Genomic DNA, 15,092 nt, shown 5'->3' with positions numbered 1-15,092 from the left:
GAGAGGGCAAATAAGATGTAAACAGTTATCTTTAGGCATTTGTGAAAGGTGAAAGGGTTAGTCGCTCAGCTCTATCTGACTCTTTGTGACCCCCATGGACTGTAGCCCACCAGACTCCTCTGTCCATGGAATTTTCCAGGCAAGAATACTGGAGTGGGTTGCCATTCCCTTCTCCAGGGGATCTTCCTGACCCAGGGATTGAACCCAGGTCTCCTGTATTACAGGCAGATTCTTTACAGTTTGAGCCACCAGGGAGCAGAGTATTAAAATTACCAATTTTTTTCAGATGTAAAGTGACTCCATGAGACTAACTCTCCTACTCAGATGACAGGTACAGTATTTAGAAAGAACTCTAGTTCCTAACAGGAAAGGACATGCAGAAATGTGACTATTCTCTTCCTACACTTTATCAAAGAAGGGGAAGCCTTGCCAAGCTGTTATCCTTAGCCATCATCTTTCTGGGAATTTCTGAGAGTCTCTAATGAAGGTCTGTATCTTAGCTGAATAGGTTTCTGGAAATCCTATGTCTAATAACTATATTCAGACAACAAACAGCACAGAACATTATTTTCTCAGATTAAAAGTTAAATTGATAGAACAGCAGTTATCAGGGGCTGGAGGCAGGGTAAGTAGGGAGTGAATTTTTAGTAATCGTAGAGAGTTTCAGTAGAGATCATGAGAAAGTTCAGATAAATAGTGTTCATGTTTGCACAACAGTGTGACTGCCCCTAAGTGTTACTTGCTCAGTTGTGTTCACTTCTTTGCAATCCCATGGACTGCAGCCCACAAGGCTCCTCTGTCCATGGGATTCTCCAGGCAAGAGTACTGGAGTGGGTTGCCATGCCCTTCTCCAGGGGATCTTCCTGACCCAGGGACTTAACCCACATCTCCCACAATGCAGGCAGATTCTTTACCATCTGAGCCACCAGGGAAGCCCCACACTGCACACTTAAAAATGGTTCAAAAGACAAATTTTCTGGAATGCATATATTTTACCACAAATGAAAAAGAACTTTAATGATGCTGAACTAAACTATGTAAAATGGGAGAGAACCTGGAAGAAACCACTTACAACCCTTGACACCTGAGAAATAAAAGATTTCAAACATAAAAGTTGAAAACATTGCACACAAACATCTGTTCCTCAAAGAAACGTAGGTATTTGTATTAGATTTATGATATTAGGTGTGAAAATACGAGTTTGATAAGTTATAAGGTATTAAGCATCTGTTGTTGCTCTTGCTACTGCCTCCTGTGAAACTGTCAATGGTCTGGAAAAATGAAACAAGTTAGAGTTTTAAATGGTGCTAAAAGAACAAAAATGACACTTCTGTGGCAGTCCAGTGGTTAAGACTTCCTGTTTCCAATGCAAAGGATACGGGTTCAATCCCTGGTCAGGGAACTAAAATCCCACATGAGGCACAGCACAGCCAAAAATGATAAAAAAATAAAAAGTAAAATAAATAAAACTAAGGCATGGTACGCCATGTTCATTTTAAAAATTTTAAAAATAAAAAATAAATAAGAGAACAAAATGTGTTAGATCAGTTTTAAAATCAGGATGGCATTTATACCTTTTTCTTTACTATTCCTACTCAGGCCAATAGCTGCAGTTTGCTAATAGAGGCAACCATGCTTATACAGGCAAAATGCTCATTGGGTGATTAGAGGGCAGAACCCCTGAATCAGTTCTCTTGCATCCTCTGAAAGGCCCTGGAATGAGGCTCAGGGAAAGAAACATGAAGGGACTCTAAGGGAAGCCAATGGCAACTTTCATTTGTGTCACTGTGTCCATCCAGGAAGCAAATAATGAAGATAAAAATGAAATCCGAGCAAGTGAATGTTCATTAATGTAAAATAATACAATAAGCCAAAGAATGCTTGTTCCAAGATTTTTACGTCATACAACAAATCTCTTCAGGATTTTAACTACTGACTGTCTGCCATCGGTATTCAGACTTTTCCTGGTGGACCCACTGAAAAGCTGAAAGTAAACACCTGAGCATTCATGGATGGCACCCTGTTTCTTCTCCAAGGATATTAACCAAATAGGGAACAGGGTCCTCTTTTAGTCCAGCCAGTTTCCCCAAGCTCTGTTCAGATCACAGAGGAATTCTGCTGTACAACCTAACAAATACAGTTACCTCATGACTGTAAGCTGAAAAGTACCAAGAACAGACACTGGAAGAGGAGACCAAGCACACGGAAAGAATCAAAGGAGGAAACAAAGACAAATCCAAGGGATAAGTCATACTGTACTTACGACTTTCAGCCTGGTAGTCTGGCACAAACTGCTCATCATTGTCAGGTACCTGAGCTGAAGGGAAAAATGAAAAAAAAAAAAAAAAAAAAATTAAGAGAGAAACTGCCAAAGCATAAAGAATGTCAAGTAACATCTCTCATGGGAGATTTTTTTTTAGGTTGAGACCAAATCTACCATTATTTGCCAGTGAGCTCCTATTTCAAATGGTATTGACAGCAAAATTCAAGAAGGGAAATAGAAGCAATCATCAATGTCAACCAGCAAACACATATATCAGAAATAAAATGGTGGCAGTTGTAGCTTCTCTGCATTTTACTTGCCACATGGAAATAAAAAAAACATGAAAATAAAAGCAGCTACAGGAATTCTATTAGCTGCAGTGTTTTGGTTTTTTTTTTGCAAGAATGGAGTAAGAAGTATTTCAATTCACCTACTGCCGATGTTTAAACAGCCCATTTACATTTATCAGAGAATTCTTTCAAACGATGTGCAGTTATTACACAAACCCCTCTTGCCTTTCAGAAATGTCTGTTTTTGATGTGTTTGACCTACTGCTAGACTACCATAATTAACATTTGCCCTAAATTTGGCCAAAATACGTGATAATGTTTTTTACATGAAAGACAGTCATTGATTTTGGTCATATGGAATAAAATATTATATCTCAATGATTATGGTCACAATCATAAAAATAACAGTTAACAAAAATAAACCTCATATTTTTATTCACAATATTTTCCAGGTGACCATTCAACACTAACAAAAAGAATATCACTATTTCATCAGTCTTAATATCAAATGACTTCCCTGTCTTTAGTAAAGGAATAAAACAATGAATATAGCAAGAACTTAATGTATTCAGCAATCAAAACAGAAGTATATATTTTACTTCTAGAATATTTTTATCACAGTTAATTCAGGCATCAAAATAACCTACTCCAAATTGACGTAACATTACAAAAACAAGTTTCCATATACACACAAAAATATGCACAATTACACACATACAAACTACATAAAAGTGGGGTCACTTTTAATTTGGCAAAAATATAATGAGTTATCATCCTAGTTAACTTTAGGTATAATCTGATCAGCTAGTATTATTTAACTAATATTACCTAATCCTGAAACTTATCTAATCAAGTCATATTAAAACAGACGTAATTTTTTTTAAGTACCTATTCTGTGAAAATAATCAGTCTTTGTTGAAAAAGTTTTGGGTTGGCAATAGAGTTAAGAAAAAAATCCATATAAAGAGAAATTCGATATTTAAAAAATTCTATATAAGAAAGTAATACAATATACACACAATTCAAATGTCTGGTGTGTCAGCTTATGTAATAGGATATAAAAAAAAAACATATCTTTTGAAAAAAATTTGTTATATTTCAAGAGCAGAATAAATGATAATCTTGCAAATTGCCAAAATATATGCAGCAGGACATTCAACTATTTTCTAACAACTTTCTTCTGTTCACCAATACTTAAGTTTATTACAGATAAATTACATCCCCTGCCACTAAAGGAAATGAGACAAATTAAGAACTTTTTTTCCAAATTAGAACTGATGCCTGTTTCACCAGCCTGTACTGGAGGAAAAGGTATATTTTCTTCAGGTTCCACTAACATCTGATACCAAGGTTAATCAAATCAAGCAACTTTCAAATCATTTTTCTGTGCTCTGCTGTGTAAACTATGCAACATTATTTAATCTCCTTGAACTCCATTTCACTCATCAGTTTAACAGTGATAATACATATTTTTCATGAAGACTAAATGAAATAGTTTAAACACAATGCCAGTCACAATATCAGATATTCAAAAAATGTTACATATTTTCTTCTTTCCCAACCTCCACCACCCACAATTTTTTTCCTTTCACACACGAAGTACTACTCAAATTACTATAATGCAAGTTTAATATTTTTACTTCTAATGAATTAGATTGGATATGAAAAAAAAATCACAGCTAAAATTTGTACATTAGTATTCTCTTAGTTATAATCATTTTTTGACATTGCAGTAAGCCTCATTTTTCTCGAAGACTCACAAATTATGTAGAGGAATGTCCTTTAAAGTAAGTGTTTTCACCAAAAATAGTACAAAAATGTTTTAAATATTTATTTAATAAATGACAGTGGGCAGACAGAATCAAACCCTATACATTTTTTCTATCATATCTACACGTTTTGGTTTTTGCTCTAAATTCACAGCTAAACAGAGATAACCATTGAGATGCGAAGTTATCAACCACAGCAATTACTACGCTTTTAAAAAGCCAACATTTACAAGAATCTAATAAAAATGTAATATCCCTTTACAGGAATAGTTAAAAATAGCAAATGAGTAACAAATATATTTGTAACAGAATATGCTGGTATGAATGTCCTAAAGGCCAAACTTTTTTTTTCTTACTATCATAAGACAAATTTGCAACTCCATGATATATATCACTGCAAGAAAGGTATAAAAATAACTGGTGGATAAGTAGTATATATTGGCATATGTGTGGGGTGCGGGTCGGCGGGGGGGAAGTTGTTGAGTGGAGAGGGCAGAGGCAAAACTTTGGGAAGAGAAGAAATCAGAAGTTATACCTCACAGAGACAGAAAATAGCTACATACTAACAATTTTGTAAAAAGAATAAGAATTGCTATTTCTAGTCTAACTCCTTAACATACTGAATAAATACTTCACACTTATGCCTGAACATATTACAGAATTTTAACAAAAAACATATGACTCACAGTTTCACAGAAGCTAATCTTGAGAAACCGAATAGACCAAATGAAGCAGCATGCCACTTAAATAGACAAAGGCTTCAGTCTATCTCTAATTTCAAGTTAGAGTCAAAGGAAAGCAGTTAACGAAAAACACAAGTTGGATCTGGGCAAGGAAAATATGACAAAGTATTGCCACACTCATATCATACATTTCCTTTTTTGCCTCCATTCACGAAAATTCTATGAAGTAGCAAACTACAGCTGCCTGAAAATTTGTGGCAAGCCATACCCACTCCAAAGAGGAAAATTTAACAATAGAGGCCAACCTAAATATATATATATATATATATATATATATATAGTTATTTTACTACTATCTATTATAAACTATGCTTGGAATAATCACCTTTGGGGAATGAAAATGTTTTCCCACACTCTGTAATTAAAGAGGAAGGGGAAGAGTAAGAAAGGGGAAGAGAAAGTATATACCAAAAGACCAATAAAAGGCTTTCAAGAAGATGAAGCATGTGGATTTTATTGGTAATAGCTGGAGCGCTCTGTCAGTTCCTTGCACATTAATAGACAAGCTGCCATCAAGTCTCAGGACTTCGGCTTTAAAAGCATAGTATGTGCACTCTCAGCTACTTGCTTTACCTAGACTATCATTGAAAGTTGTTTTTTTCTTCCCCCCTCTCTCCTTCTCTTTTTTATTACATTGCAATATATATTATGAGAGAGAAAATCATGAAAATATTAACCACAACCTTGATGTCACAGAATCATTAATCCTTATTTTGAATTTTAATATATACTTTCTTAACTGACATTGCCTAGGCAAGGGGGTGAGGTGGAGAGCAGACAATTTTTAAACAGTTTGTCTCTCTTTTGTGCTTGCTTTTAACGTTCAAATAAAGCAGTAATCATTACTTAAGAAAAGGTGAATGTTGAAATATTTTCCAAGTTTGGCTACAGACAAGGAAAAACCGTCTTATTCTTACAAACTAGGCGCCTGTCGGGTTTTCTTTTAAAGCTAGGGAAAAAGTGGAAAACTTACAAATGAAACAAATGTTAAGTTGAAAAGGGGTTAATATTTAATTAAAACCAGTTCTATCCACTGTAACAATGACCTGGAGCCAAACAAGGCGGAAGATGTATGAGTCATTCTTTCTGCCCGTGAATGAGACAGCTGATCTCCTCGGCAATTCCTCCAGACAAGCAGGCAGAACTGGAGTTCTGCCTCCATTCACAAAAACACAGTCCAGCATGAGCCATGTGGCTCAACCGCAATCTTTTCATGTCACACCCTTCCAGAGAGTTAAGGCAAGTCAACTTGAACTTGCAATATAAACACACCAATTTTACTGCTCTATCTCAAATACAGCTCAGATCCATCAAGGTATATGTTTAAATAAATGGCAAAATGAAATCCATATATACATTTACATATATTTAATCCATCCTGCTCTATAGGGTAACTTGTCACAGAAACTTGAATGTATAAAACTAAGAAGAGGGAAAGACAGATGGATGGATGGATGGATGGATGAAGCAAGGATGGAAGGAAAGAGGAAGGGGAAAAAATGACAAAGCATTAAAGAAATACCTTTTATTTTTCTTGCTTATTCTTCAAATGCTCTTTTTATTTTAAGATTATAATAGCCTATTGCTTAACTTCATAGCATTTCCCTCTCACAGGATAAGAAACAAGTTTCTCTGAAGAAATTTAACTTTTCTTTTAAATAAAACAATAAGAAAATCAACCTTCACACAGTCGTATTTTGTTTAATCCTACAATGAAGCGTCAGGCCATGGAACGAAATAATCATGAAACCTCTAAGCCAGGTTTTATACCACATCCTCTTTTAACGTTAAAATGATTGTACCAATGTATAAGCATTAATTAATGCAGAGGTATAAATATATTTAAACAGCCCAAAAAGGGGGCTATTCTTCCATGGCAAAAAAATCTTTTATAGTGATAAAGTCATGCTTTGTGTATGCTCAAAGAGAAAGAAACCAGTAACTTTCAGTTGTTTTTAGCCTTAAATCAACTTCAATTTCCTAACTTTAACTTATATAGAGGTTTGAAAACTTACGCATAGCTCAGAGCTGTTGCTGTCAGCAAAACATTCTCTATAAGGTACTGAGAGCTGACTTATATTATTATTGTTATTATTATTATTTTAATTACAATGTTGCACAACAAAGGGAATAAAGTTTTCCTATGAAATTTAACAAAGTACACATTTTCTGTAACTGAATTAGCTTAGTAATTTTATTAACATATATTAAGACCTTCTGGAAAAACTATATCTAGGCTGTACGAGATCCAAATTTTATTTTTTTAACAAATATTTCTATTTTGCAAATAGATTCTAGATGAAATGCATTTATATATTGTCAATAAATGCTGAAAAATATAATATGTTTATTCCAACTGCTATCCCTTAGTCAGGTCCAAACAAGAAGTCTTTGTTTCATAGTTTAGAGTATTTCGTGGTACAAGAAAAAGATGGGCAGTAGCTCCCTTTTGCCCCCTCACAATGACTCTTGCTCAACACTAAGAAATAGTATGGACTTCTGTAATTTGATGTCTAATTCTCAATTCCTCTTTTTTTAAAAAAAAAAAACACACAAATAATGAAGTTTTTAAGCCTTTTCTCCTAACTGCATCACATGGAGGAAAAAAAAAAAAATCTATGAGTACATATCCAATTTATGTTTGATTTCAAAAAGAAAGTGTAATTTTTGAAAAATAAAAATGAATGCATTGTAATAGCTTTGTATTGTGGGTGACATTATGCACATTGAGTAACAACATATCATTTAAAGAAATTCATGATAAATGATTTTGAATATAAATTTAGTATCAACCACTAAAGTTGAGGAGATACGATGATATCTCTGCTTTTCAGCAAACCTGATTATTAATGGAAGGTCACAGAAAACAAAAGGAAAAAGCTTATCTGCACAAGGGCATGAGGTAATAATAACCTTTAGAGTAGAAAAGTTATTTTTAGAAATACAACTTTGACTCAAGTGTCATGGCAGCATGAAATTTAACTTACATCACAACTGAAAAACATTCTGCCCTGATAGGGGCGAATCATTGTTGACATTTATCCTTAAAACTACTAACGAAAGGAAACCTCACGGACATCTAGACCAACATCAAAAATAACACTCAAAAGTTGCTATATATTTATATTAGCTACATATGAAATGTATCATTTCTCTTTAAGTTGTGTTAGCAGGTAAGCTTTAATGAGTAACTTTTAAAAATGTGAGCCTCTTTTAACTCACTTCTACATCCTTCTATTTCTGTCCTCCACATATAAAAGGTTCCATTTTAACGATGAATTACTAGGATACATTTCCTTAAAGCACCACTAAAAAAGCATGTTACCAAGATGTTATTAGAATGGACATTTGAACTCATTATTCCATGGATCAAATAATTGGAATTGCCTTTCTGTCAATGGCAATCTAATTCAAAAGTCAAAGAATCAATAAAGAATTGTACATGGAAAATGACAACATAAGTAAGTGGCTTTGGCAAAATTTTAAATAAGCACATTCTCCATTTTTTAACTGCTACTGTGGCCACTGAAGACATAACCTTTTCAATTTTCTTCAGAATGAGATGTGATTAAAGTGTGGCATATATGTTAAAAAAAAAAAAAAAAACCTTGAAATTGCAATGTTAGTACTTCAAAAGTGATCTAATATAAAGTTATATTCTTCAAAAATATATTTTTGATCCCTGTTCAGAAATTGCGGTGGGGGGTGGGAGGGCGGGGGGAATGGAAGTATATATTTTTGGAGAACACTTTAGTGAACCGAAAAGACTGGTTCCAATCTCACCCTCAAACAAATCCTGCTTTATCTACCCCAAATTTTTCCTTGGACATACAACACATTTCATAATCTATAATAATCTACTTATGACTAATTCATGGTGCACTTTGGGTCTACTTTATAAAAAGTCTTATAGAAAAAAAAAACAAATTAAACCTGAGAGAATGTATTGTTTCCCAAGTATTTAGGGACTCTGATTATTTTTTTAAAAATTCCTATGACACATCAGAACTAACTTGACTTTCCTGTCTAATACATTTTTAGACCTGTTTAACTTTCCAATGGGATTCTTACTCAGGGGAGAATCTTGGTTAATTGCTAATGATCTTTTTTTTAAAGGGTCAAGATGCCTTAAATTCTATGGTATCCTTCTTAGAGATAAAACATTATGAAAAGAAATAAGTAAATGGTTCACAGTCTGACAGCTTGGCAATGTTTTAATTTCTGGATGTCCAGAAGGACATAAATGAACAGATCTAGCTACCAACGAATAAACTAATGTAACTTTGAGATCTCAGCTAATGTTGATCAAGATGTAGAATAAGTTAAAATGCTAATGCAAATATCATATAAAATTGCTAAAAATAAAAATAAATGTGCAGCCCATTAACAATAAAAAGAAAAATTCACCTTTCTTCTTACTATTAGATTTTTAAAAAATCAAGTTACTGTTAATGCTTATATCATCATAGAATTAAATTATTCTAAAATACAGTCTTATTCATGGTTTGTAAAAGGAGCCCACCTGGTTATTCAATAAAACACTCCAAGGATTAATCCCTGAACTTATTTAAGCTTATAAATTCTTTTACAAATAAAAGTCCATGTTCTTTCAAATACATCAATCACTTCCTAGGTTTATTTTATAGAAAACTAAATCTTCAGATCCAATTTATAGGTTAAGTTAATTATCACAGGTAAGAATATTCAGCTCAGAGTTTTAAAATAAACTCAGATAAATTACCAAATCACTTATCTGAGTAACAAAGAAACAAAACAAGTCAAAAGTGAAACACTGCACTGAAACTGATTATAAAATGGTAAGAGTCTGTCACAGTTCCACATTTTTAAATTCCAGGAACAGAGTTGCTATGCACATTCAAAATCTGCCAGCAAGTGCACTGACTTGGAATCAGTGAGACTTAAACATCTTAAGAACCAACAAACCTTCCAGAACAATTAAAATAGATATTAGAAGGTATTTTGGAAAAGCGAATAAATTCCCTCATAAATGTAATGTTCTTACAACCTTCAACTCTGCAAAACTTAACAGACAAAAGTTCATGCAAGAGCCTCTGTGCAGATTTTTGCTGAGAAAGTTATGTTTGAATATATGGTTTATGTTGCAATAATAAGTAATCTATTGCAGTAAGTTTCATTTACAGAGACAAGCAAAATGACCTTTAAATATAACTAAAACTTTCATTAACATACAAGTACAGTGACTCTTTCAAAGGGCTCCTGGAAAAGCTATTATTTAACTTAAAAGCTTCATAAAGATTGTAGGAGCTCTTTGGAAAAACTAGGATATCAGCAACACAAAGAAACTTATTTTATATGCTAACAGCAATTTGATCAACTACAAGCAAGACCACCGAAAAACCACATCAGTCTGCCTCAAAGTAGCAACAGCAATGCTCAATTCCATTTTAAAGACCCTCTCTCTTCTTTGAACCATTTTTTTAAAAATCTGTTCCAAAAATTGCATGTTTCCCATATAATGTAAAGATAGAAATAACACAACTGTACTCAATGCTTAAATATCTATAATTTTCTCTTTGTGTTTCCCACAAGATACATAATATAATAAAATTATTTCACATTTAGCATAACAAATCCAAAGGAAAAATTTCAAATTATAGACACCAACAAAAGTCCCTCAGCATTAGACATATCTCAAGTTGCATAAAGCTGTACTGAAGCAGTATCTCCTTGTTCCTATAAAATAAAGTTTCACACAATAAAAGATACAATAGATGGCAACACAAAATGTTATCCAAAAGCAATCAAAATTAAAAGCAATGCCTTTAAATGTCTCTTTGCTACATTAAATAAATCCTAATACAAGCAACAAAATAGCAAAAGTCAATTTCAACAAACATCACATCATAGTAACACACAGAAACATTTAAAAAATCTTCCAATCCCCCTAAGATTTATTTTAAAGCCATACATATCCTTAGCATTGGATACACACCTAACGTTCTGTGTTGTGAGCAAGGTGGAAAGAAGACACTTGCACTTAAATCTTGAAGCATCCCGTCCCGATGAACCCAGTGAAACTAATTTCTGCCATCAGAAAAGTCCTCCACCAGAACACCAAATAATGATATGCGCTGCTCTAAAGGAAACAGCAAGCCGGGTTCTGGCTCTAGGAGGTCTCTCGAGGTACAATAATATAAACCTGATCAATTGCAATTAAAATCTGAACAGAGGCTTAGAACTTGAAGTCTTGGTGCATTAGTTCTTGCCAAAAGCAGATGTGATTGTGAGCTGGAAGCAATTTCTCCTGGTAATTTGTGATGACACTGGGTAGTGCAGTCCCAGATTCCCCAAAGACAAACTCATCAGAGGCTCTAATGTATGCATGACACATGAGGTGGCTCTTTTAGAGCTCAATTAATTGGGCTGAACATTAAGACAGCAAGTTCAGGACTTTTTTTTTTTTTTATCTTTCCCTTCTAGAGTTGCTTTTCCCCTCCTTTGAAAGCAATTTTTTGCCTTACCTTCTGCAAGCCATGTTTCCTGTAATTGACTTAGATCTTGAAAGAGTTCTAAAAAACAAGTCAAAGACATAAACAAAAGATTTGAAAACCTTTTAGGCAACATTAAATAGAAATGTTTGTCATGAAATTAGTCCTATAGATCAATTTAATTTGGGGAGAGGCATCAATAAAGAAATGAGGATTCATAACTTAATTATACCAATAATCCTGCCCATTTTGATGCCTACTAAGCAATGCTTCTCAGTATCTTTTTTACCCCCTTTTAATACATAGCTTAATAAATAAGCCTAGAGACCTCAAACAACACACTTACAGTAGAACTCAAAAAGGTTGAGATGAAGGTGTGTCTATCCTCAGAAACTTTTTTTAAACATATTCAATTCTTGATAAAATAGTGTTAGGGGAAAAATCAGAAAGACTAAATAACATTTTATTTCTGTCTTCCAAATCTTCTATCAAAGATTTAACAGGACATGGTATAATTCTCAAAGTACTATATGTTTTGATGTTCAGTGCTTCAGAACTCAAAGGGACAACTATTAAATACAAGATTTTAGAAGAAAATTTGTACACTAATAGGTTTACAAAAGTAAATAGATAATTCCCAGGCACCTGCTTATTATCAAGTGCAAAACTGTGTATTCTGTCACTGGGGAGGGAGAGGTATGTGTAACTTATTCCTACTTATATGAAGATTTGAAGAAGTTTGAGAATTCAATATACCTAATCTAAATGGCAAACTGAACTTTGATAATTAAATCTAAGTTTATTAAGTTTATTATGAATGCCCCCATACGGCTGGAATAATTGATAACATATTGACCTCCTATCAATAGTTCATAGAAAGAATCTGCAACTTAATTTCCTAAATATGTATTATAATTATTAATTAGGCCTTAATTATGATTCATTGACCACTTAAAAGGCCTATAAACAAGGTATTATGACCACACCATGTAGTCATCAAAACCATCTCTGAAAAGTTTGGTAACAGTATATGGTTTAGTGTAAGGAGATGGGAAACCAAACAGTAACTTATATTGCTCAACTTCTAATGGAGGAGAAAAGAGTAATTAAGCTGTGCGCATAGCTGTCTAATTTGTTCCTCTGTGTTGGATATTTTCAAATTGTTACCTTAGTGTATAGGATTGCTTATATGCCATATGGACAAAGGTATTTAAACACAAAATGGTTAAAAGAAGGATGTCACTCTTATTATTTCCTTCTTTCATTAGTTTGTGACAGGGCCATAAAACAGCAAACTGTCATATCACATTAATTGCTCCAAATACAAGTCTTGCTTAAATGCAGTCATTTGAAAGTTTATTATTCTTAAGGTAAGACTGAATGCTTCTCTTCTTTATGAGGGTGGGAAGTACAGGTAAAGAGGGGGAATTCAGCTCTAAATCAAACCTCACCTTCTGAATCATGAGCCAGATCTCTGTTAATGAATTTTCTTTTCCTGACATTTGTTGGTTTCTCGTTACAATTTCTCCCACGCTGATTCTACAAAGGGAAAGATAAAATTCTTTTAAAAGAATGTAAACCTCAGATGTCACACAGACACACACACGCACACACACAGGCATACAGAAGTCTACTGGATCCTCTCCTTAAACAGAAAAATAAAAGTCCATGGTATCAATCCCAATATCCATTTTCTGCATTCATTTGACAGTGAAAGCATATGCTGAGAATTCAACAGCCAGGGAGAGTTGCTTCCCTGTGCGGATCTGAATATACTGTGTATCAGTCATAGATTCATGGTATCTCAGCATCAAAACAACATTAAGCAATTACACTTAAAGTCGTTTTTAGGCTAGATCGAAGCTAGATTAAAACACAGTTGAAGTTTATTCTCTCAGATAATCCCCTAAAAAAAGAACAAAAAGAGAGTGATGAAATGAAAAACATAAGAGAGACAATGAGAAAGAAGAAAAAAAAAAAAGAAACAAAACCCATGTAAACAAAAAAGTGTCAGCATTTGTCTCAACTTCATTCTTTTCAATGTGGCAGACAAACCCAGCCAAAAACTTTGAGTGCAGCAGCTGCTGCTGCCCTCCTTCTCTTCTTCCACTCATCTTGAGCACTTTAAACAGAAAAAAGGGGGGGGGGGTCTTAAAAACAAAACTATGCCTTATCCAAATCACTGAAAGGTAAGCTCATTTTGAAGACTGGGCTTCTAGAAGCAGAGTCGCCCTACAGTGGCAACAAAGCAGATAAAGTATCTGCAGTCCCAACCCCCTTGCTCCCTCCCCCCCCCCCCCCCCCCCCCCGCTTTCTCACTCGCCCTCCTCCCCCCTCTCCCCTCCGTCGGAGTCAAGTTTATAAACAGCAACTTTCGAACTGATCACTCACATTGGTGACCATGTAAGGCACTTGCTGGTCATAAAATCCATCCATTCTGCTGCTCTTCGCAAATCTCAGCTCAGTGTTTTATATTTTAAGCATCTAGCTGGAGATTTCCTCGGAATCTGGACTTCTATCAACCTAGAGGGGAACAAGATGGCTTTTAGGCTTTAAAAAAAAAAAAAATCATGAATGAAGCTCTTGAATTTGCATAGCTAATTATCCTCCGACAGTCCCATTCACAAAAATAACCCTCCCTACACAGCCTCCTTCACCTGGATCCAAAGAGAGCCAAGAGAGTTCACAATTTACATATTTTCCTCAGTAGCAAAAATTCGAACAAGAGGCGATGTATTTATTTTCACTCTCGATGTTTCCCTGCGCGGTCGGTGTACCCCGGGCAGCTCTGATTCGCAAACGTGTGCAAAACTAGCAATGGCGATCAGCGAGACTTGCTTTGCACCTAACGGGACTAAAGAGACGGAGACACCTCTTTCGTAAGGATAGTTTTTGCAACCCACAACCATGCAATTATCTGGAGAGACATAAAAAGTTGTCGGAAAGACCCACCTGAAAGCCACGCTAGGCGAACGGCTGCAAAAAATTCCCTCCAATTTTAATAAAAACATTAATTATTGCCCAGCACTTCCCCCTTGGAAGCCGAAAGCGCCTCTGACAGAGCTCAATTCGGTGGTTTTTCCTCTACTTCTCCTCCAGGGGCCTCCAATCCAAACTGATGGATCGCTGCCTCCCATTGGCTCCGCGTCTCTTTCACAAGATCAGATTTCGGGCTGTCAATCAGGAGGCTCGCTGCCCCTTCTCGTGAATCTCCCGCGCCCCTCTGCCCAAGGTGGTGCTGTGCCTGCCGGCGCTGTGACCACAGCCTGGAAACTCCACAGAGCAAATCGGCTGCCGTCCTAACCTGCTGCTTATTGTTAAGGCGCCTGGGGACACCGAAGCCATGTGTATCGAGTCGCCAGTTCTCCTAACTGGTGTGTTTGGTCCACTATCGGACTGAAGCACTTTCCTAAAGCACTTTCGTTCGCGGCAGATACATACTCTGAAGCGCGATCTTCCAAGACCGTGGGTCCGTAGTCTCCTACCTCACCTTCCTCGAGATCTCCAGTCCCTCCACTTTGAACCTGATAAGGAACCCACCTCGCAATACAGCCTCG

General features: G+C 35.3%; 1 protein-coding gene across 5 annotated transcripts in view; it reads right to left on the bottom strand.

Moving 5' to 3' along the window:
* The window catches only part of ETV1 (ETS variant 1), a 97,617-nt gene extending 82,740 nt beyond the window's left edge, over window positions 1-14,877 (bottom strand). Inside the window, exons 1-6 of one of the 5 annotated variants that reach the window (XM_027540036.1) lie at window positions 14,488-14,877; window positions 14,193-14,389; window positions 13,927-14,058; window positions 12,987-13,074; window positions 11,569-11,616; window positions 2,264-2,317 (exon numbers count right to left, since the gene is read on the bottom strand). In XM_027540036.1, the coding sequence (XP_027395837.1) occupies window positions 2,264-2,317; window positions 11,569-11,616; window positions 12,987-13,074; window positions 13,927-13,971 (235 nt within the window). In that variant the 5' untranslated portion in view covers window positions 13,972-14,058; window positions 14,193-14,389; window positions 14,488-14,877. The other 4 variants (XM_027540038.1, XM_027540039.1, XM_027540035.1 and 1 more) reach the window with 4 other exon arrangements.
* Between the last annotated feature and the right edge of the window lie 215 nt (window positions 14,878-15,092).

This window comes from Bos indicus x Bos taurus, chromosome 4 (assembly GCF_003369695.1).
Source record: "Bos indicus x Bos taurus breed Angus x Brahman F1 hybrid chromosome 4, Bos_hybrid_MaternalHap_v2.0, whole genome shotgun sequence".
NCBI classification, from domain to species: domain Eukaryota; kingdom Metazoa; phylum Chordata; class Mammalia; order Artiodactyla; family Bovidae; genus Bos; species Bos indicus x Bos taurus.
Note: the sequence above shows the minus strand (reverse complement) of the source record. Positions and strands in the feature narration are given on the sequence as shown.